General features: G+C 38.7%; 2 protein-coding genes across 2 annotated transcripts; both read left to right on the top strand.

Moving 5' to 3' along the window:
* Window positions 1-17,046: 17,046 nt before the first annotated feature.
* On the top strand, window positions 17,047-18,123 carry LOC129962142 (uncharacterized). Its single transcript, XM_056075879.1, has one exon. The coding sequence runs from the start codon at window positions 17,047-17,049 to the stop codon at window positions 18,121-18,123; it is 1,077 nt and encodes a 358-aa protein (XP_055931854.1).
* A 784-nt stretch (window positions 18,124-18,907) lies between these two features.
* On the top strand, window positions 18,908-20,176 carry LOC129962139 (uncharacterized). The gene has a single exon (XM_056075878.1). It carries the CDS (start codon window positions 18,908-18,910, stop codon window positions 20,174-20,176), a length of 1,269 nt encoding a protein of 422 aa, XP_055931853.1.
* Window positions 20,177-25,354: the final 5,178 nt, after the last annotated feature.

Below are 25,354 nucleotides of genomic sequence, written 5' to 3'. Positions count from 1 at the left end.
TTATGAGAGATTAATTTTGCTACACATCTTGCACACAAGCATGAAAAATGGCCGTTGGGTAACAAGGTTTTGAGGTTCCTGATAAACGAATGAGAAATGGTTAAAACTTTTCTACACGTCTCCCCATCGGAGAGACCTTGAGGAAAGTCATCTGTTTCAGAGGTTGTCCAGAAAATTCTTGACGAACTTTATTCTCGGTTTGTGCTTGATCGCACTGTTCCGATTCACAGGTCTCCCTTAGGATTGAAAACACAGAAACGGTTCTTTTGGAGTGGAATTTCACAATGTTGATAGAATGTGACGTTTTCGTATATTTAAAAAGTGTATATTCTAAAAGTATTGACATAAAAATGTGATCCTTTAGTTTGCTTCATAGAAATGGCTCCAGATTCGGAGTTTGGTTTCTTCTTTCAATGAGAGATCCCATTCCCATAATCAGGATGAATTATGGGTTCTAGACAAAGATAAACATTTTTTATACAATATAATTGAAATCTTTTTGCTATTTTAATAATGCAATTTGTTAATATAATTTGACAAATTGAAACCCCTTGGACCGGTGAACTAATGATAACTTTCGCTGTCTAATACTACTTCCATCTGGAATAGTACATATTATAAATTTGAATACGCCTTTCTCCACGAAAGAACCCCCTCCCCCTCGAAAAAACAAAGAAAGAAAGAAAGAAATAATCTCTTTAACATGAAAATTCATTCAAAAATAGAAGAAACATTAAGAAAAGTTCGTTATTGTAATAACCTCTAAATCCAACAATGAGATTGGACCTTTTAGTACTATTCTTTCAGTAGTTTGTAATGCGGGATTTCATTGGTGCTCCCATTGTCATGATATCGTAATGGAGATTTCTTAGAAACATTTCTGCATTTCTGTTAAACTGTTGAAGTTGAGCAAATAACTTCAGAAGTTATTTCTCTACCTGTCAGGAGCATCATCCATTTCCACACAAGTGAATTTTCTATATAATCGAAAACTGAAGTTTCCAAGACGAATTTAATTCAAAGTCTCTGGTAGTTTTCTTTCGTTTAAGGTATGGTTACGGAAAAATAAAATATAAGTGTATAAAATTTCCTGTATTAATGTTTTTTCCCGAGAGTTTCTGGTAATTTCGAGTGCTGGAAAATTTCTGAATGTTTCAATGGTCTTGTGACAATTATTTGCAAAGATAAGCATTGAATTTCTCTCTTTATTTTGTATAGTCATTTCGGGGATCCAAAATCTGATTTCCTTTCGAGATCTCTTGCAGCTAAGTTAATGAGTGGTTTTATCTGTTTTTGTTTGATAAGCCTCTGATTTTGTCCCGAGTCTCTGGTATCAAATATGTTGTAATTTCCAGCGGCAAATTTCTTTTTGTCTGGAGTATTGCAGAATTTCCAAGTGAACCGTTGTATTTTATTTGAAATTCAAAATATAAAATGCCGAACTAATTGGAAATGAGTATTTCGATAGCAGTAAGACCAATCCCAATGTGTTGCATCGTGTTGTGGAGAAAATATACCATTTGGTGCATATATTGCATAATTGTAGAATTTTGAAGTGATACGTTGTATTTTATTCGAAATATAAGGTGCCAAAGTAACTAGAAATGAATATTTCTAGCTACTAGTATGAGTAGTAGAAAGGCAATTTCCAGTCTGCGGTATTGTGTTGCGAAGATAATAGTCTGTTGAGTACATAATGGGCTTCTGAAAATCCATTTGATCGGTTGGCTGTAAGATAAATTGGCAAAATTAATCTTTCCATATTCTTCAAATACATAACACAGTTTTTGATGATAATGAATCATCAAACATATGCCACAATTTTAAGTCACATTTTAATGCCAGAATATAACTCATATCATATAATCGAACCTAAAAATAAATTTACGGATACAACTGAAAAAAAACAAAAACCATTGAGCATTGAAGATTTAATTTAAAGTAGCAAAATGTTTTCGGCAACTCTGCTCGTATGAATGTTTTTCACTTCAGTTGCTTCAGAGAAAATCCAATTATCTCTGAAAGGCTTCATGTCATACTGATTTGTGACTTCTATGTTGATTGAGACAGGTCCTGATGCACATGACCAAAATGTAAGTGTGTATGTGCCAACGGCAAAGTGTTGAACCGTCAGAATTACATACGAACACATCTCATACATCTTAAACTCTAGGATTTCAACATCCTAAATACATTAATGACAGAGGAAAATATCTTTTCCCAAACTGGTTTGCAGTTGGTCTGAAATTTTTTTTTGAGAATTGTTTGATTTAGTAACTCCTGGCAGCAGGATTAGGGAAGAAATACCATACATGCTGTATTTTCAATAATTAGCATGTTATCTTCTGTATTTTGGGAGTATTTCTTTTGGAATGCAAAGTTTACGGAATTAAAAAAAAATTATTCCGAAAAAGATGGAAATTCCGAGTTTCATTTTATAGGATCTCTTTGTTGTATCTTATGGCACTTGTCTAAGAAAAGCCCGCTGATGAAGTCAGCGATTTTCAGTCGAGTTTTAGCGTCTCTTGTTTCCGTAGCGCTATCTAAAGCCAAGAGTGCGCCTTGGCTACTCAGCCCTTTTCACGGGCTGGACATCACTCAAACATTTCCTTTACTCATTCACAGGTCTTAATTTAGACCTGAATCAGAGAACGATCACCTCTGATCCAGTATCCCCTTTGGTATGGTATCGATTTGGAGGACTTTGTATCTACGACAGATTTATGCATGCCCCAGCCACCACATACACGGAGCGTTATAGGCCGCCGGGGTCCAAACTCACAACCACGAGCGAACAAAAATTTGAAATGATGGCCCTTTCCGACTCTATGTCAAAAAATAGTTGATTTATTTAACGAAAATTATTACAAAAATTCTTTAATCTTTAGTCGGTTTTGCATTAATGTGGTGATGCTGAACAGAAATTGGATGTCTTTTGCCAAATAGTCTGTTAAAGGTGTGTTTCCTGTGTTGTCGTAGATTGTCTCCAGGACATATTTTTAATGCTGTTTGTACTGGAATAAAACTGTAACTGACTGCCCACTCCTTAATCAGCATCTGTTAAATGCTTCCCGGAGGATGTAATCATCCTGCAAGGCGTCTCCCCAAAGCATCCCACACATGCTCTATGGAATTTAAATCAGGGAAGTAGGCTGGCCAATCCATTCGAGTGATATATTCACCTTCCAGTAGCTGCTGAGTGTGAACAGTCCGGTGGGGCAGTGCATTTTCATCCGTAAAAACGAAATCTGTTCCGCAACAGACGCACATGGGGAAGGATCATATCATTACAGTAACGATCTCCGGTTACCAAACCTCTGTCAAAAACGTGGAGCTCAGTACTCCCGTTCAGCATAGTGCCTGTCCAGACAACACCAGGATCACCGCAAGGGTCTCTTCCCGTGATGTTACTGGGACGAAACCGTTTCCCGACATCCCTAAAAATCAACTTGCGTTGAGTATCGCTTGAGGCACTAAAACGACACTCATCCATAAAGAGGACACTGCTCCATTGATGAGATATCCAATTTTTTTGTTCCTTACACCACTATAAACGCTGCCGTCGATAGCCAACTTTCAAATGGATGCAGAGTTCAGTACGGCGGGCGAATAGGCCACATGTGTGAAGGCGTCTGGCTGCAGTAAACCGCGACACTTGTCGCCTTGTTGCTATACATGGTTTCTTTGTGACAGATTGTCCCTTGGATATATTTTTAATGCTGTCTGGGATCAAACAGTAAATGGCGGAATATCTTATACTCTAGAGGTCGTTCCATTAGCTGTTACTAATTTAATTGGTTACCTGGTCTTGTCTTGGTTATTTGTGCCATTTTGCTTGACTGCATTAATGGAGGGCCTGATGTTGATTTTACAGGGAAAGTGAAAGTTAATTGGGGAGATTGAGCAATAACACCTTTGTCTCTTTTCGACATATCCACTTGGACTATTTCTGAGACTGAAGCTTAAAATGAACACGAAAAATGGTCCTGTCTTTAGAAAAAGTATAACCATGTGGTTAGGTTAAACAATTGGGAATAGTCCACCTTTGACTATTGTACTTTGACATGTATATATTTATATATATGTATTTTAAAGAATGGAATGCGATTTTCGTGATTTCCTTTCACGAAATTTCAGCGTATTAAACCAAGTGTCTAACACTATGGGTTTCTTTTCCTCCTACCATTATGGCATAATTATTTCCTCGCACACTTGTTCTTTATACATATTTGCAGCTCAGGTGATGTGAAGTTTTGCGTGTTTGGCCTGGAGTGATGTCCTTATCGGATGTTAAATCATTGTATTTTCCAAGATATTGGTTTAGATTTCTATAGTTGGATTCATATTTGAATAATTTGACGGTGGAAGCCTTGCAATCCAACTGAAAATGGATTTTTTTTTTTTTTAGAAATGAAGGCTTTTGTCAAGAATTAAAAAGGCTTCCTCTACTGTATCTAAGGCGGAGACTATCTATTATAATAGGCGTGCGAAAATGAACTGCCTTTTCCAACATTCGTTAAAGGAAAATCTGAATTTCGCTTAGTTATTGTTATTGAATCATAAAAGTGTTGCTCTTTTTCAATATCATCCTTTAAGTTCTCCTGTTTGTCAGACCATTGCATCGAGTTGAAACAGGTTTTGTTAAATATTTTACATCTTCTCATGATCCAAAGGTATCACTCAAACGATGAATACCATGATACGATAAACAAAAACATCTGAAAAAATCTTTTTACGATAATTTTAGCAAATATTGAAATGCTTCTTAAAATTTATCAGAAATGCATATTAATTTCTCAACAAATTTATTTCGAAGACAAGGTTAAAATTTCCCTTATTTTACACAGCGGTAATAACACGATTGCTCTTTATACAAGTATTAACACAGGGTAATTTCACACGGTATGAGAAATGGAAGGCATTTCTGCGTTTCTGTAAGAAAAGCTAGAATCAGTTTCGCAGCTATTTCAGAAATGGCATCCATAAATCTCTTTTCCAATAATTCTTGCCTTTCTTTTAAGAGAGGGAAAACTCCAATTCGTCTGCATGATCTCCGTTTCTTTAACCGTGTTCGTATTAGAAAGATGTATTTAAATCTAGTGGAAATGGTAAAATCGCATACTTCTGCTCACTATTCATGATTTGACATTTTTTAAAATCATAAACTGGGATTTTGAATTAAGACGCATGGATTATAGATCAATTTCCAAAGTGAAACATCTTGGTGAACTGAATGTATGATCATTGCGTGAGGGAAGTCCCTGGAAATTTGCTTTGAATTCTGTATCCAGAACTTTTATCATTTTATTCCCAACATTGAGGAGTAAAAGTTTCTGTGAAAAGTAGAAACTTTGGTCCTTTTAAGAAAGGAAATTTTGGAGAACATTTGAATAGTGAATCTTAAAAAAAAAAAAAAATGAATACGCTGTTTGTATTCCATTGTCGTTATTATGGGATTAGGAGAAATGTGATAATATATAAATTTGTTCCGACATTGAAAGAAATTTAAGAAAAAAAATACAGTAGTGGGTATTGCCAAAAAAAAAACACTTACGTTTTCTGCCCACTTTTATTAGTTTGTCTCCCTTTCGTCTCATTTACTCTGCCACTGCGGTCAAAGTAATTTAAAGGCATGAAAACAAACTTTAAACAAAATAAATCTTGAAAAAAATAATTACCGCTTCGGTAATTGGATACACAAAATAAGTCTTCAGTCACTTTTTTTACAAATTCTGAACTGTCTTAATACCCTTCAGGCCACTTGAAACTTGGATTTTCTTGAGAACTAACTGGTCTCGATTTGTGAAAAGAAATATTGCAAAGAAAAAATGAGTATTACAAAAAAAAAAAAAAAAAAAAACCACATAGTCCTGATTCTACAATTTATAATTCACTTTCTCATTTTCTCGCTGTGAGGACAGATCATTATTTTTGAATAGTGGTACATTTGCCCAGTTTCTTAAGCAAATTCTTTCAGCAGAATTCCCCTCAGGGGCTCACCTACTATAGGTGAGTACGGGTGTCCCAATCCCTAGGTTCCCAGGGATCTATACTCCTTTTACGTTTATTCTCCTCTGAACCTGCTGCTATCTGCTGTGTCTTTCCTTCCCTCAACGGCAAGCGAGGGAGCTCTCCATGAGAAGCTGTTGCCGCTCTGTTTGCTTCTTGCTTCTCATGGACAGCCAAAACCCCACGTGTTGGCCGTGCGTGGCGACCCATTTGAAAGACGGGTGGTGTACTGTGGTCCCCTGTGCATCAATCGGCTGGTAGCTAGTCACCTGAGTGGCTAGTCTGCTAGGGATCAAGCGAAGGGGTTACTCCTTGGGCTTGGCGTTAAGGGTGGTCACTGTCCCCGGGGGTAACTCCGAGCGTATAGGCAACCGATTAGCACCAAGGTAAGCGCCGAGGCTGGGAATGGCCAGAGCCGGTGGCTGCCTTCCCTTGTTGGGCTCCGTGGTGGGTGGTGCCGTCGGACCTGAATTTTTATCTATATCGCATGGGCTCCTCCCGGAAATCTCCCTTCAGTGGGCATCGAAAACAAATTCATTTCACATCTCCTCCATCATTCGATACATTTTTTGTTATTAAAAGAGTTTCTGATAAGCAAGAAACATTCAATAATGTTTCGCCTTTTCTCGTACAAAAAGCAATTGCAGCAGTTGTCGGTGAAGTTGAATCCATCCGTAAAATGCGTTCAGGTGATTTGCTGGTGGAAGTCTGCTCAAAAAAGCAAGCCCAGCAAATCATAAAATTAAAAGCATTGGCAACAATACCTGTCACTGTTAGCTCCCACATGTCACTTAACTATTCAAGAGGTGTAATTACATGTGGAGAGCTGTTTAACGTTCCTCTTGAGGAAATAACTATGGAACTCAAGCCACAAGGAGTGACAAATGTACGCCAGATCAATATTCGCAGGGATGGGCAACTCCTTCCCACAAAACATTATATTATTACTTTTCATACTCCGAAGCTACCAGAATTTTTATACGCAGGCTACATAAAATTACCCGTACGACAATATATCCCAAATCCTCTACGATGTTTTCAATGCCAGCGTTTCGGTCATTCGAAAACTAACTGCCGCGGGACCCTCACTTGCGCCCGTTGTGCAGAAAAAGGCCATGATAGCCAGCAGTGTTGCGCACCCGAAAAATGTGTAAACTGCGGAGGTAATCATACTTCATTTTCTAGAAATTGTGAACGTTGGCAACAAGAAAAACAAATAACAGCAATAAAAACGAAGGAAAATTTATCCTATCCTGAAGCTAGAAAGAAAGTTCTAGCTCAAACACCCTCACCTGGTTTAACATATGCATCTGTAGTAAGAAAATCTTTTTGTACAAATTGTTCTTGTAAGAATTGTGTTAAATACTCCACCGAAAACAAAAATACAGATAAATCCTCTGAATCTGAAACTGAACCTACTGCAAAAAATATTCCTGACAATATCAAACCTGCTAAATCGAAATCGAATTCAAAATCCCAAAATTCACTGAAACTAAAGCTTGCAAAACGTGGCTCTTCGCCAATACAGCTGCCTTCAAAATTAAAATTATCAAAAACACAGAAATCCGTCGCACTGGGACTGGCGACGCAGGGTATCGTCCATAAGGATTTAACATCCATTTTTGGTGGCGCACCCAAAAGTCCCGATATCATTGAACTCCATCCATCTGAAGGGGATGACGATGAATTAGAAATGAGTTGCGATGTTTCACCAACTCAAACAACTGATAGCGACCTCTCTTCTAATACAAAACTCTCTTAATGGGTACTTTCCTTTCATGGAATTGTCGTGGCATTCGTTCCAAACTTCCTGATATCAAGTCCATCTTTAACAAATTTCATCCCGTTTGTCTTGGTGTTCAAGAAACCTTTTTGACACCAAGCATTCCTATTAAACTACGCGGATACAACTGTGTGCGGAAAGATGCAGACACAGAATCTCGCATTTCTTGAGGTGTCTGTATCTTCACTTCTAACCTTTACCCGAGCACACCTCTAACTCTACATACATCTCTACAGGCTGTGGCTGTACAAGTTCATGTACGGACATTAGTCACAGTCTGCTGTCTTTACTTACCACCTCATGCAGTTATATGTCAGCAAGATCTTGATAACCTAGTAGACCAGCTTCCCTCACCATTTCTCTTACTGGGCGACTTTAACGGACATAGTACATTGTGGGGTTCAGAAAGTACAAACTCTCGAGGGCGGAAAATTGAGCAGTTTATATCTAACAACTGTCTCTGCCTGCTCAATACTGAACAGAGAACGTACTTCCATGAACCCACACGTAGCTTCCATACACTTGATCTGGCCATATGTTCTCCTGAACTCTTGCCGTTGCTTAAATTTTCAGTCAGTAATGATCTATACAATAGTGATCATTTTCCAGTTATTGTCTCATATGCTCAAGGAGGAAATAAGACTCTACGCCCTCCACGTTTTTTATTCCATCGAGCAAACTGGGATATGTTTATGTACTCAGCAGACATCTCACAGGCTATGGTCAGTATTCCAGACATCACAGAAGCAGTTCAACATGTCATTCAAACAATTATAAAAGCCGCTAATAACACCATACCAAAATCTTCCTCGCGTCTAAGGAAGTTTTACAAACCATGGTGGAATAAAGAATGCCACGACAGCCATAAGAATCAAAAGAAACTATGGAATATTTTTAGACGATACCCAACAACAGAGAATCTTGTCGCTTTCAAAAGAGCCAAAGCGCTTGCTCGCCGCATTCGCCGACGTAGTCAAAGGGAATCATGGATAAAATTTATATCATCAATCACATCTTCTACTTCCAGTAAACATTTATGGAGGAAAGTAAAGGCTGCTAATGGGATTTATAGTGAATCATCCATCCCTGTTTTAAAAACCGGAACTGAGATGCACTCCTTCCCATTAGACATAGCCAATATTCTTGGCCATGCATTCGCACAGGTTTCCGCAACGGATTCTTATAGTCCTGAATTTCTGGCAATTAAGAATCCAGCGGAACGGTTGTCATTGCATTTTAATGACCCAAGTTCCTATCCATACAACTGTGAGTTTAGGATGTTTGAATTAAAAGCCGCCTTGTCTCAAGCCCATGATACAAGTTCTGGGCCAGATGGAATCACATATAGTATGCTTCGCCATTTGAATGAAAATTCACTTTCCAACCTACTATTTTTATTTAATAGAATCTGGACGGAGCAGAAGTACCCATCACAATGGCGTGAAGCTATTGTGATTCCAATCCTAAAACCCCCCTCAGGGGCTCACCTACTATAGGTGAGTACGGGTGTCCCAATCCCGAGGTACCCAGGGATCTTCACTCCCTTTATATTTATTCTCCCCTAAATCTGCTGCTGTCTGCTATATATTTTCCTTCCCTCGACGGCAAGTGAGGGAGCTCTCCATGAGAAGCTGTCGCCGCTCTGTTTGCTTCCTGCTTCTCATGGACAGCCAAAAACCCCACGTGTTGGCCGTGCGTGGCGACCCATTAGACGGGTGGTGTACTGTTGGTCCCCGGTGCATCAATTCGGCTGGTATTCTAACCATTTGGTTAGTCTGCTAGGGATCAAGCGAAAGGGTCATTCTCTGGGGCTTGGCGTTAAGGGTGGTCAACGTTCCTGGAGGTGACTCTGAGCGTATAGGCCTCGGCTAGCACCAAGGTAAGTGCTGAGGCTGGGAGTTCCAGAGCCAGTAACTGCCTTCCCTTGTTGGGCTCCATGGTGGGCAGTGCCGTCGGGGTCCGAATTACACTTGTTTCTTTGCATGGGATCTTTTACAAATTTTTCTGGTGTGGAAGTTATGGAATTGGAGAGTTATAATATTGATTGTTTAAGCAAATTTGTAAGATATTTAATTTTGACTACAACGGATAAATCTAGAAATTTGTTTTCGTTTTCTCCTTTCGCTATATATAAAGCTATTACTGGTATTGGAGGAGAACCAAAATCTGTTAAAAAGCTAAAATCTGGAGATTTCCTTATAGAAACTTTGTCATCATCTCAAACAAAATCATTTCTCAACGCAAAAACGCTGCTTGATATTCCCATCTCTGTTACTCCTCATAAAAGTTTGAACTCTGTTCGTGGAGTAATATCTGAACCTGACTTGTTGAATACATCCGTTTCTGATATCCTTGAGGGTTTCTCTGATCAAGGCGTAATTCATGTTCGCCGCATTACTATAAGAAAAGGTACAGAGTTTCAGCCTACTATTCACATAATTTTGACGTTCAATAAAACTGAGCTACCGAAATCAATTAAGGCTGGATACTTGCATTGTCGTGTCCGCCCTTTCATGCCTAATCCAATTCGATGCTACAAGTGCCAACGGTTTGGGCATTTGAGGACTGCCTGTCGAGGAAATATCGTGTGTGCTAGATGTGCATCAGTTGGACATTCTATTACTGATTGTCAACTAGAGCCTAAGTGTGCGAATTGTGCACAGCCTCATGAATCCAGCTCAAAATACTGTCCGACTTGGAAACACGAAAAAGAAATTCAGAAACTGAAAGCACAGAAGAACATATCCTACGCGGAAGCACGTAAATTGTGTCTGCCAACAGCTGTTCCATCCTTTGCAAAAATAGTTCAACAAAAGAAACCTATTGACACTGTAGAAAAATTTACACAGACAGATTCAGATGTTACTTATGTATCACTTAAAAAATCTGTTTCAACACTAACTGATGATAAAATATGCAACGTAACACGACCTCCGAAGAAGAAAAAAGCCCAACAGGATACAAGTATTCATTCTAATGGAAATTCAGCAAATTCTAACAACGTAGATTTTCATACACATCTTAGAGCCACAAATAAAACTAACGTACAAGAAACAATGCAATCGACAGTTTCTTATAACTCAGTGTCAGAATCAATGTTGACAGATAATTTGCTTCCTGATGTTCAAGATGCAGCAGAATCTGAGGATTATATTGATTATGATCCAGAAGAATCTATAGACGAAGATTTTATAGATGATCACCATCGAAGGCAGCCGTCTACCAGTCGAACAGTTGCTAATTCAAAATTTTATCCTGCTCTTAAATCGAAGTTTATGAAAAAGCGAAGAAGGAAAAAAAGCTGATATTTAGTTCAGAATTTACTACATTTTGATACATTGACATTTGTCAAGTGAACTTTTTCTGTTTCTTGTTGACTTTTATGATGTTTTTTAATATTTGTACCATGCATCTTATATTCCTGAACATTTTTAAAATTTTATCATAGAATCAATCTTGTATTTGCTTATATATAGGATTTTAAATTATCACTTTTATATATCGTATCCTTTATTTCAATTACACCATATGTTTGGCGCAGTATGATCAAAAATGGTTTTTGCGCCAATAAACCCCACACTCACTCACCCAATCCTAAAACCTGGCAAGGAATCTTCAAATCCTCTAAGCTACAGGCCAATTGCTCTAACAAGTTGCATTTGTAAAACCTTTGAGCGCATGGTCAACGCTCGTCTTATCTTTGAATTGGAGAAACAAGGATGTATTCCCCCTTTGCAGAGTGGTTTCCGGAGAGGTCGTTCCACCTTCGACAATCTCATTTTACTGGAAACCCAGATCCGTAACGCTTTTGTTAAGAGGAATCACCTTGTCTCCATATTTTTTGATATAGAAAAGGCCTATGACCGTGCTTGGCGCTTTGGAATACTATCAACACTTTTTAACTTCGGTTTTAGGGGAAACCTACCTATGTTTTTACAGAACTTTTTATCTCGTCGGACTTTCAGAGTTCGTGTAGGCAACTTTCATTCCGATTCTTTTATTCAAGCTGAGGGAGTTCCGCAGGGAAGTGTCCTCAGTGTCACACTTTTTATCGTTCATCTTAGTCAAATTTTAACAAGCTTACCTTCATCTGTACATGCCAGCCTTTATGTTGACGATCTGCAGATATCATGCCAAGATAGCGATATGAATGTAATTGAACAAAATTTACAAACTGCCGTAGATAAATTAGTAACTTGGTGCGATAACAATGGGCACACTATCTCTCCGGAGAAGAGCCAATGTGTCCACTTTTGCCGGAAAAGAAAGCTTCATCATGATCCGAATATGCATATTCGAAATACTCAAATCCCTGTGGTGAACGAAGTACGGTTTTTGGGAGTGATTCTTGATCGGAAGCTCACCTTCCTGCCGCATATCTTATATTTACGGAAGAAGTGTGAGAAATCATTGAACATTTTAAAAGTGCTCTCGAAAACATCTTGGGGTGCCGATCGAACCTCCTTAATCCGTATTTACCAAGCAGTAATTCTTTCCCGAATTGACTATGCTTGTATGGTGTATGGTTCCGCCTGCCCATCAGTTTTGAGGCGACTGGATACCATTCACCATTCTGCTTTGCGTATCTGTTCAGGTGCATTCCGTACTTCTCCCGTTGAAAGCCTATACGTTATATGCCATCAACTTCCTCTATGTTTAAGGCGTAAGAAACTGTCTGCCATATTTTATTTTCGAACAAAATCTGTTCTCAAACATCCTTTAGGTCAATTGTCCCTGCCAGTTGGTCTTCGTCGACTGTATAATGCCCGTCCTTCGAACATGCTTCCCTTTTTTGAGAGAACAAAAATACTCCTTCATGACTCGGACCTTAACGATATTCATGTTAGAGCTGTGGATTTCCTTAATTTCCCACCCTGGGATATCCCACAATTTTCTTATTTGAATCCTTTTCTTGGATTCGATAAACGCTCAACAGCTACTGTTGTTCTCCAACAGATCTTTTTATACCATCGCTGCCAGTATTCTACTTTTGCCCCAATTTTCACGGATGGCTCGAAATCAGATGGTCATGTCGGTTGTGGAATCATACTTCCATCCGATACACTGAGCCACCGTCTTCATAATTGCTGCTCAGTCTTTACAGCTGAGTTGGTAGCAATTTTCTGTGCCCTCCAGAAAATTAGATCATCCTCTCAGCGTCCTTTTGTCATCTATACCGATAGCATGAGTGCTTTGGAGACACTTTCACATTATCACAATCGGATGCATCCGGTTGCGATTACAATTGTATTCACTTTGCGACTTTTGAAAAATGATGGCTTCCAAATAAATTTCTGTTGTGTTCCGAGTCATGTTGGTATCTTCGGGAATGAGAAGGCAGATTTGGCCGCAAAATCTGCAACGACCTTTTTAAGTATAGGACTTCCCTTTTGTGACATCAAAAGGTCCTTTGATCATCATTTTTTTTCTGTTTGGCAAAAATCGTGGGACCTGCAGATCAGAAATAAATTGCATTCTGTTGAAACGAACATTGTTTCTTGGCCTGTTCATCCTATACGTGAGATGGATGTTAAATTGACTCGTCTCCGTATAGGGCATACACGTTTCACACATAAACATCTTATATTTGGCGAAAATGCACCTATGTGCAACAGTTGCAAAGTTCATTTTACTGTTCGTCATATTTTAATTGAATGCCCAGTTTTTAATTCTTGTCGTGCTCGTTTTTTTACCTCGGCATCTTTAACATTACAAGACCTGGTGGGTGAAAAATACCACCCAAATATTTTTAATTTTTTAAAAGCTATTGGTTTTTCCACTTGCATCTAGCATCTTTTTTGTCCTATTGTATTATAAAAGAGTAAATGAATTACTTCTTTTTATTGAATTCTTATGAATCATGGTTTAAAGTTTTAAGATTCTAATCGAGTTTTTTTCATCATTTTTCTTTTCTTTATCTTTACACCCCTGATCTTGTTTTTAACAAATGAATGTTTTATAAACCTTTGTATAATTTTACCATTTGATTGGCGCAGCATAGCCAAGCATGGCTCTTGCGCCAGAAACCAACAAAACCAAACCAAACCTTTCAGCAGAATTAACAATGGCAACAAAAATAGCTTTACTTTGAGTTCTTTGCTCAAATCTCTTATTTTCTTTGTTTTACTCTGCCAGGTTGGCAAGAATAATGATTCTCTATCAAGATCCCAAACGTTTTTAGATTTCTAAATGGAAATCTTTTGGGAAAGTTAAACAAAATAAATAGCAAAAAAAAAAAAAAAAAAAAATAGAAATTCACTATTCTTAGTTTATTGCCCTTTTATTACTTTGAGAATTGCATGCAGTCTCTCCTATTGAAATATATGCTCTATGTATTCCATATTTGAAAAAAGATAGGAAGCACAGAGATCTTTTCTTTATCAAAAAGGGCTTTGTTTTGGTCCCATTTTTATTCAATTGTTTTCTTTGCGAGTCTCATATTCATTTCCATTGTGGTCCAAACAGTCTTCTAACAAAGCTTTGACTTGAATCATTTTTTCCTGAAAAAAAAAGAATACTCGGAGGAAACCTTTACAACAGTGGATTCCCTGCACGAAAACGAAAGCGGTCTGATTATGTTTATAAATTCTGGATTATTTTGTTTCCAGAATTCCAGTGGATACTCTGATTCCTTTTCAGGAATAACAAAATAATCAATAACGGTATGTGAAAGGATACTATTGTGGGTATTCACTTAAACCACAAGAAAAATTTAACCGTAGTCTTGAATTTGCAGTTAGTTCGTTGCCGTAATTCTTCACTGTCAGGGCTGCAACAAAAGACACCTAGCTGTAATAATAATAAAAAAACATTCCAAATTTCCGAAGAAAAATCTTGCACCTAATTTAAGTGACATTAATCGAAAGCATTATTTTAGATTAGAATCCAGTATCCAAAGTTTCTTGATTTCTTTCTTCTTCATAACTAAAATAAAAAATATGGAGGAAATTACGATTGAAAACCGTGGAAAGAAAACACTGGCTGTTATATATATTAAAAGCGGCTCAACTGTCCGTATTGCATCGCCACTTTTATTACTATGAGAAAAGCACGATAGATCACTTCAGTTTTTTTTTTGTTCCGTGTTCATTTCTTTTTTACTATCACTGTGACCTAAAAAAATTACTTACTCTCTGCAACAGGAACTTGACTAGATTGTCGAAAGAAAGGAAAGACGCTGGAGAGCTTTATTAGAGCGGTATCGCCACATCCGCTCAGAATTATTTTGCCAATTTTCCTAAGTTATTCATTGTTTGATTTCACATGAGCTCCTATGGAACCTTAATTCTCTTTCAGGAGCAGTCATTTGTTCCGATTCCTGAGAAAAAAAAATACTTCGAGAAAATAATTAGTTTTTCAAAAAAAAAAAAAAAAATCATAATCCTGAATTTAACAGTTTGTAGTTCCCTGTCCCATCTTTTCACCGTGAGGACAGAAGACAATGATACTTTGTTGTCATCAGTTTCACATTTACTCAGTTTCGAAAGCAAAACCGTGTAGCAATTAGGCTTAGTGAGCCTTATAAAAGGGATAAAGAAATTTTTCTTTTTTACATTTTTGTTCAAAGCTGTTCGATTCATTGTTTTGCACTTTCATGGCGGCTGAAGTAATGCTTCTCTCAGGTGTTCTGTCATCTGGACAGTTTATAAAGCGAAATCTCAAAGCAAGCATATGCAGAGGTCTTTACCAAAAAAAAAACGCACACCTTCGTTTGGAATACATTGATTAAAGATTTTGATTCCTTTTCTCTCCATGAAGACAGAGGGAATGAGGTTTCCATGTCGGCAATTCTGGTGGGGGAACATCCCCATCAAAACATTTTTAAATTTTTAAAAGCTATTGGTGTGTACCATTTTATTTAATATTTTATCATGTAATTTAAACATCTTGTTCTCTTTTAAAAACCCCATGCCGACATTTTAATCATAGTGCATTTTGACAATTATTTAATTTTACATACATAATTTTTTATATATATTTTAACCATACGTTTGGCGCAGTATGGTCAGAATTGGCTCTTGCGCCATTAAAACCCACAAATCCAATCCAATCCAATCCGTTTCCATGTCGGCTCTAATATATTTTGCACACTTTTGTATTAGATATTTTAGGTAAAAAATGCTGTTGTGGGAATGAAAAAGAAGAAAAACTTCTCTTTTATTCCATTTTAAAAGCATCTGAATTCCTTTTTTCTCCGTCAACAGGAATAACGATTTGCTTTTAGAAGAACCAATTTAGGTTTTCGGAGAGAGATGTTTTTTAAGAAGCCAAAAAGTGGATTTTGGATAAAAAAATGTGGGAATAAACTGTTTCATTGTGAGGAAGGCTCCAAAATCCCCTTGTGCTTAAAAATATCTGTATTTACTTTGTATGTGCAAATAAACTTGGATCATATTACTATAGAAAGAGATACAATAAAAAAAATATTCATTTCTGCCAATTGTTTATCAGTCTTTATACACTGTAAATCTCATCTTCATTATTACTGCATTTAAATAATAATTTGCAGTCCGGATCTTGAATCTGGACGGATTTTTCTAAATTGAGGCCCCTCAGGGGCTCACCTTCTTTAGGTGAGTACGGGTGTCCCAATCCCGAGGTTCCCAGGGATCTTTACTCCCTTTCAGTTCGCTCTCCCCTACGCCTTCTGCTGTCTCCTTTTTTCTTCTATCCCTCGACGGCAAGCGAGGGAGCTCTCCATGAGAAGCTGTCGCCACTCTGTTTGCTTCTTGCTTCTCATGGACAGCCGATGTCCCACGTGTTGGCCGTGCGTGGCGACCCATTTGAAAGACGGGTGGTGCACTGTGGTCCCCTGTGCATCAATCGGCTGGTAGTTAGTCACCTGAGTGGCTAGTCTGCTAGGGATCAAGCGAAGGGGTTACTCCTTGGGCTTGGCGTTAAGGGTGGTCACTGTCCCCGGGGGTAACTCCGAGCGTATAGGTTCCGGCTAGCACCAAGGTAAGCGCCGAGGCTGGGAATGGCCAGAGCCGGTGGCTGCCTTCCCTTGTTGGGCTCCGTGGTGGGCGGTGCCGTCGGGCCTGAATTTTCTTTAATATCGTATGGGCTCCTCGCGGAAATCTCCCTTCAGTGGGCATAAAACTAACTACAAATGCATTACCAATCTTCATCAATTCGACTCATTTTTTATTATAAAGCGGATATCGGAAAAAAAGGAAACCTTTAATTCGGTCTCCCCATTTCTTGTACAGAGAGCTATCTCGGCAACTGTCGGCGAAGTGTCCTCTATCAGAAAGATGCGTTCAGGTGATTTGCTGGTGGAAGTTTGCACGAAAAAGCAAGCCCAGCAAATCATTAAAATGAAAGCTTTGACAACGTTCCCTGTAACAGTCACTCCTCACAATTCATTGAATTATACTAAGGGTGTGATCACATGCGGAGAACTGTTCAATGTTCCTATCGAAGAAATAACTCACGAACTCAAATCCCAAGGTGTAACGCACGTACGCCAAATTACCATTCGACGGGATGAGCAAATTTTACCAACGAAACACTTTATTTTAACTTTCCATGCTACAAAATTACCTGAATGCATATATGCGGGGTATATAAGACTGCCAGTTCGGCAATATATACCTAATCCTTTAAGATGCTTTCAGTGTCAGCGTTTTGGACATTCCAAAATTAACTGTCGTGGAACACTCACTTGCGCACGCTGTGCTGAGAAAGGCCACGACAGCCAGCAGTGCAAGGCGCAAGAAAAGTGCGTAAATTGCAGTGGTTGTCATGCCTCATACTCTAAGTCATGTGAACGCTGGACTCTAGAAAAGCAAATTACAAGTCTTAAATTTAAAGAGAACATATCTTATCCTGAAGCCAGACGGAAAATTTTGGCATCAACACCGAAACCTGGTGTGAGCTATGCATCCATTGTGCAAAAGAATTTTTGTAAGAACTGTAGTTGCCCAAACTGCACAAAAACAGTCATTAAAGCAAAAACCCAGGAAAAGATTTCTGATTCTGACACTGAGGTATCTTTGACTAGTACTCCTGAAGAGAGTAAAGCTGTCGTAAATAAACCAAAACCAAAATCAAATAAAGCTCTGAAGCTAAGGCTCTCCAAACGTGGCCTGGTCCCTAAGGATTTTTCTACAAAACTCAAAAAAACATCTTTACGCAGTTCTGTAGCTCTTGGACTTGCGAACAAAGGTGCTGCTCATAAAGACTTAACGACCATTTTTGGTGGCGCACCGAAAAATCCTGAAATCATCTCACTCCACCCATCTGAGGAGGATGAATTTGAAATGAGTTGCGATGCTGCGCAACCTCCAAGCATTGTTCCCAGAACTTCTCTTATTAAAAGGCTTCCTTAATGGGTACTTTCCTCTCTTGGAATTGTCGCGGCATTAGATCCAAAATTTCTGACATCAAGTCTATTTTAAACAATTTTCATCCCATCTGCTTCGGTGTTCAAGAAACATTCTTGACACCCAACATCCCTATCAAAATTCGAGGCTATAACTGTATTCGGAAAGATACAGACACAGTATCTCGAACTTCTGGTGGTGTCTGTATGTTTACTTCAAATTTATATCCGAGCACATCTCTCAAATTAGATACTTCTCTGCAGGCTGTGGCTGTGCAAGTTCACGTACGAACATTGGTCACAGTCTGCTCAATTTACTTACCGCCTCATGATGTTATTCGTCAACATGATCTTGATGACCTAGTGGACCAGCTTCCTTCGCCTTTCATCCCCTCAGGGGCTCACCTACTATAGGTGAGTACGGGTGTCCCAATCCCGAGGTACCCAGGGATCTTTACTCCCTTTAGGTTTACTCTCCTCTGCGCCTTCTACTGTCACCTTTTTTTCTTTCCCTCGAGTGTAGGCGAGGGAGCTCTCCATGAGAAGCTGTCGCCGCTCTGTTTGCTTCCTGCTTCTCATGGACAGCAAATACTCCCACGTGTTTGCCGTGCGTGGCGACCCATTAGACGGGCGGTGCACTGTGGTCCCCGGTGTATCAATCGGCCGGTAGCTAGCAACCTGAGTTACTAGTCTGCTAGGGATCAAGCGAAGGGGTCACTCCTTGGGCTTGGCGTTAAGGGTGGTCACTGTCCCCGGGGGTGACTCCCAGCGTATAGGTTCTGGTCAGCATTATGGCAAGTGCCGAGGTTGGAATGTTTCCAGAGCCGGCAACTACCATCCCTTGTTGGGCTCCGTGGTGGGCGATGCCGCCGGACCTGAATCTTTATCAATGTCATATGGGGTCTTTATCTAACGTCGTCGAAGCCAAATCTACTACTCGATACATGGTCATTCATACACCTAACACTTTTCATTCCATTTCTCCGTTTCTCATTAATAAACTTATTTTATCTGTTATTGGTGAGGTACAAAATATAAAAAAATTACGTTCTGGTGATCTACTATTACAAGTGTCTGAAAAACAAGCATTGCAGATCAGTAAAATGACAACCCTGGGTTCCTTCCCAGTAGAAACATCTTACCATAAAACGATGAATATATCACGTGGTGTCCTTTCTGAACCCGATTTTATAAAAGTTTCTGAAACAGAATTTTTAGAAGAACTACGAGATCAAAATGTCTGTGCCGCTCGTCGCATAAATATTCGAAGAGGTGACAGGCTTGTTCCCACGCAACATGTTGTTCTAACATTTCAAACGCCGGTTTTGCCAAAATCCATCAAAGGAGGTTATATTAATTGCAAAATTCGACCCTACATCCCTAATCCTCTACGCTGTTTCAAATGCCAGAGGTATGGGCATTCGCAAACCAGTTGTCGAAATAATGAAAATATCTGTGGTAAATGTGCAGAATCTGGGCATGAAATGAATGCTTGCACATCCGATATTTCGAAATGTGTTAACTGTTCTGGCTCCCATGCTGCATTTTCCAAGTCCTGCCCTAAATGGATCCTGGAAAAAGAAATAATTTCCCTTAAGATAAAAAAGAATATAACTTTCCCAGAAGCGCGAAAAATGGTGAACGATAGAACTCCAAAAGTTGGTGTTTCCTACTCATCTGCTGTTAAATCTATTCAGAATACATCCTGTTCTCAAACTGATGCAAATATTACTCACTGTAACTGCGCAATTACTAATCCAGTACTGCCCACTAACATGTCATCTACTTGCGTTCAGCTTCAAAAAACTTCTGTAACCTCTAAAAATTTGTCTCCTAAAAAGTCAGCACCACGAACTTCTGATGTTTCAAAAAAACAAATTGCGAAAAACAGGAAGAAATTGAAATCACTTGCAACAAGGCCTCATGTTGCTGAAGATTTTTTAAAAATCGATACGTCATCATCTGAATTTTCAGATATGGAGTTGGATTCTTCCGCTTCACTAAAGAAAAATCTTGCAGAGGGTGTTAAGAAAAAGAAAAAGCCTCCAGATAAAGAGTGAATTTTATGGAAGCTCTGTTTTCCTGGAATTGCCACGGGTTTCGTAATAAAATATCTCGTATTAAAGATCTCATTAATGAAACTCATCCCGTCTGCATTGCGCTCCAAGAAACCTTTCTTAAGCCATCAGATAATGCAAAAATTCGGCGTTACAGCCTGATTCGAAAGGACGTTAATTCTGATCGAGCATCTGGGGGTGTTGCCCTCTTAGTCTCTCATGACTGTCCATCGTCTGTTATTTCTCTACACACGAATCTACAGGCAGTTGCAGTCCGAATAATGGCTCCCTCTCTGATCACAGTATGTAGCATTTATTTACCACCGAATGCACCTATAGACCAAAGAGACATTAATGCCTTATTAAATGAGCTTCCACCCCCTCTAATCCTAGTTGGAGACTTTAATGGCCATAGCCCTCTCTGGGGTAATGAGCATGTTAATTCTCGTGGGAAACAAATTGAGGAACTAATTGACTCTCATTCTCTTTGCCTCTTAAATAATGGAGAACCCACATATTTTCATAAGCAAAATAAAACATTTCACTCATTAGATCTTGCTATTTGCACACCATTTTTGGCACCGAAATTTAATTTTAGAGTGGGAAATGATCTTTTTGAAAGTGACCACTTTCCTATTTTCTTAGAGCCCGTTTACTCCAATAGCTCTCTAATGCAACGACCCTCCCGTTATTTATTCTCAAAAGCTGACTGGACGTCTTTTTCTGTTTTAGCAGATATTACAAAAACAATGGTAACGGTTGAAGATATAAATGAAGTAGTTCACTTAATTACTAACACATTAATAGGAGCAGCAGATTCAGCTATTCCAAAATCTGGAAACTGCTTTCCGAAATACCGGAAGCCATGGTGGAACCAAGAATGCACTAAAGCTAGGCAAAGAGAAAAAAGAGCATGGAATAAATTCAGGAGAAAACCAACAACAAGAAACCTCATAATTTATAATGAATCAAAAAGTAAGGCACGACTAATCAGAAGACGCAGTCAAAAAGATTGTTGGGTGAATTACGTATCGAGTATTAAGTCTTCTGTCTCGGCAAAAGAAATGTGGATCAGAGTAAAGAAAGCTTGTGGGATATATCCTGAAGTCCCTCTTTCTTGTTTAAAAGTAAACAATAAAGAAATTACTAGCTTCCAAGAAATGGCGAATACTCTCGCTGAAACTTTTGCATCCGTATGCAATTCTAACAATTATACTGAGAACTTTCTTTCAATTAAACGTAAATCGGAACGAACCACTCTGCGTTTTAATACAAACAAATTTCTACCGTATAATTCGGATTTTACCCTTTTCGAGCTACAGCATGCTTTATCAAATACAAAAGAAACGGCTCCTGGCCCGGATGGAATCACGTATGCTATGCTTAAACACCTTTCTCATGATGCTTTGTTAAATATCCTGTATATGTTTAACAGAATCTGGAGGGAACATGTTTTCCCTATTCAGTGGAATAACGCGATTGTAATCCCTATAGCAAAACCTAATAAAGATCCTCAAAACCCCATGAATTACAGGCCTATTGCGTTGACTAGCTGTCTGAGCAAACTTCTTGAGAAATTGGTGAATGCACGCTTGATATACGTGTTAGAGAAAAATGAATTTATATCCGCTTTCCAAAGTGGTTTCCGAAAGCGACGCTCCACTATTGATAATCTTGTAGCTTTGGAGACAGATATAAGAAATACCTTTGTACGGAGAAACCACTTGGTGTCTGTCTTTTTTGACATTGAAAAAGCTTACGATAGAGCGTGGAGATTTGGAATTTTAAAGGATTTGTTTAATTTTAACTTTCGTGGAAATTTACCTATTTTTATTAAAAACTTTTTAGCACACAGACTATTTAGAGTCCGTTTGGGAAATACTCTCTCTAAAGCGCATTGTCAAGAAGAGGGTGTACCGCAGGGCAGCGTATTGAGCGTGACTCTGTTTATTATAAAAATCAACCAAATTTTATCCGTCATTCCATCCACTGTACATAAAAACATCTATGTTGACGACCTGCAGATCTCCTGTTCTGCTAGGGATATGCGTTTTATAGAACGGCAATTACAAATTGCAATTAACAACATGGTAGCCTGGTCTGAAAGCAATGGGTTCACATTTTCTCCACAAAAAACTGTATGTATGCATTTTTGTAGAAGGCCACTACATCCAGATCCTGAATTAACACTGAACGGTAATCCTCTGACTATATGCGACCAACATACATTCCTTGGTGTTATATTCGACAAACGTTTGACTTTCCTCCCCCATATAATGGATTTACGGAACAGATGTCTGCGATCGATGAATATCCTTCGTGTTTTGTCAAATACTGCTTGGGGTGCTGATCGCACTAGTTTGTTGAAAGTTTATCGAAGCGTTATTCGCTCCAAATTGGATTACGGCTGTTGTGTATATGGTTCGGCTCGAAATTCTTATTTATCTCGGCTTAATTACGTTCATCATCAAGCTCTGCGTGTATGCTGCGGTGCATTTAGAACATCCCCGATTAGCAGTCTATATGTTGAAACATGTGAACCTTCGTTGTCTTTTAGACGAAACATGTTGTCCGCCTGTTACTATTTCCGTGTTTTATCTAACCGATCTCATCCTTTAAGGAGAATGTTTTTAAATTGTAGTCAATCTCCACTATTCAACGTCCGTAGATCCTGTATACCTCCTCTGGGATCACGTATTTTGAAGTTCTTACCAGAAAGTTACCATAATATTGAAATTCATGACGAAAGTCCTTTTAGTGTACCACCTTGGTGTCAATTTGATGTTGTTTTGCTTCATCCATTTCGAAAATTTCTTAAGTCCAATACTCCTGATTTCATTTTTAGAGCACTTTTTTCTGCTCACAGACATATGTATAGTGATTACATTCCTGTATACACGGATGGTTCCAAAGCCGAATCTCATGTTGGTTATGCTTTTGCTTGTGAGAGTGTAGTTGTAGGTCAGAAATTGCACGATTTTACTTCAGTTTTTACCTCGGAGGTCACAGCTATATATCGTGCCATACAATATATTGCTAAGAATAAGTTTAGAAAGGTGATCATTTATTCCGATTCTTGGAGTGCCCTTCAAGCCCTTATTGAAAAGACGCACAATCATGCATATATTTCTGATATCAGGATTTTGCTAAAGGAATTATGTCATAATGGTTTTGAAATTCTTTTCTGTTGGATTCCTTCCCATGTAGGTATCCAAGGGAATGAAATAGTAGATACTGCTGCAAAATCAGCAAACGAATCATACAAACAAGCCATTCCTTATGCTGACGTACGTTCTTCCGTTCGTAAATGGTTATTCCAAAATTGGCAAAACCAGTGGAATCTCGAGACAGAAAACAAACTGCACACAGTCAAACCTTTTATTGAACTTTGGTGTTCCTCCTTAAATCGCAGATGTGATGTTATTTTGACACGATTACGCATAGGACATTCTAGAATAACACATAAACATATATTTTTAAAGCAACCACCACCAACTTGTAGTCGTTGTGGTGATAGTTTAACTATCCGACATATATTGATTGAATGTCAGACACTGGACTCATTGCGTCTTAAGTATTTTAATACAGTTGTTCCTTGTCTTCCCCTTTTAATTGGACGCAAACCACATTTTAATATTTTCCTTTATTTAAAAGAAGCTGGTTTTATCAAAGAAATTTGAAATGTTGATACCTTCTTATCATTGTTCCTAATTTATAGTTGTTTTTAATATCGAATTGTAAATATTTTATACATGGTTTTAAGATGTAACGCTAAAGCTTTCATCTAGTTGCGGCGCAGTTTATCCAGAGAATGGATCTTGCGCTAGTGTAATACTCACTCACTCACTCACTCCTTCGCCTTTCATTTTATTTGGTGACTTCAACGGACATAGCACGTTGTGGGGTTCTGATTGTACAAACTCTCGTGGGCGGCAGATCGAACAATTTATTTCCAATAACTGTCTCTGCCTGCTCAATAATGAGGAAAAAACATATTTCCATGAACCTACACGTAGCTTTCATAGTCTAGATCTAGCCATATGTTCTCCTGAACTTCTGCCTTTGATAAACTTTCAAGTTTGTGATGAATTATATAATAGTGACCACTTCCCTATTATTGTTTCCCATATTGACAGAGGAGATTCTGTTCTCCGTACTCCACATTTTCTATTCAATCGGGCAGATTGGGATGCATTCTCACAATTGGCAGTTATCACTGAGGACATGGTTAGTGGTGTAGACATTTCCGAAGCTTTACAACATGTCACCGATGTTATAATGAACGCCGCTAATAGAAGTATCCCAAAAAGTTCACCACGTCTACGACGATTTCGTAAACCGTGGTGGAATGACGCATGTCGCGACAGTTATAAAAAACAGAAAAAGTGTTGGAACACTTTCAGGAGGTATCCAACGACAGAAAACCTTCTTGCCTTTAAACGTGCCAAAGCCTATGCTCGACGCATTCGTCGCCGTAGTCAGAGGGAATCTTGGAAGTCCTTTGTTTCCTCTATCACACCCTGTATTTCCAGTAAGATTATGTGGAAAAAAGTCAATGCCGCAAATGGGATTTATCGGGAATCGTACTTTCCTGTATTAAAAATTGGAAATGTAACGTATTCTGCCTCATTAGACATAGCTAATATTCTCGGCAAAGCTTTTGAACAAGTTTCCGCAATTGAATCTTACAACCCTGATTTTCTGACAATTAAGAAACGTGCGGAACGTTTACCCTTGCGGTTCCAAGACAAGAATACTTTCCCATATAACTCTGAATTTCAGATGTTTGAGCTAGAAACGGCCTTGTCTCAAGTCCATGATACCAGTCCAGGGCCAGATGGAATTACATATAACATGCTTCGCCATTTGAATACCATTTCCCTTTCCAATCTGTTGATATTATTTAACAGAATATGGACTGAGCAGAAGTACCCTTCACAATGGCATGAAGCTATTGTGATTCCAATCCTAAAACCTGGCAAAACTCCTGAAAACCCTCTGCACTACAGGCCAATTGCTTTAACCAGTTGCATGTGCAAAACTCTAGAGCGCATGGTGAATGCCCGCCTCATCTATGAATTAGAGAAACAAAGAATCCTTTCTCCGTTGCAAAGCGGTTTCCGTCGAGGGCGTTCTACTTTTGATAACCTCATTCTTTTGGAAACCCAAATACGCAACGCA

This window comes from Argiope bruennichi, chromosome 2 (assembly GCF_947563725.1).
Source record: "Argiope bruennichi chromosome 2, qqArgBrue1.1, whole genome shotgun sequence".
Taxonomy (NCBI): Eukaryota; Metazoa; Arthropoda; class Arachnida; order Araneae; family Araneidae; genus Argiope; species Argiope bruennichi.
This window is presented reverse-complemented; position numbering and strand designations above follow the sequence as displayed.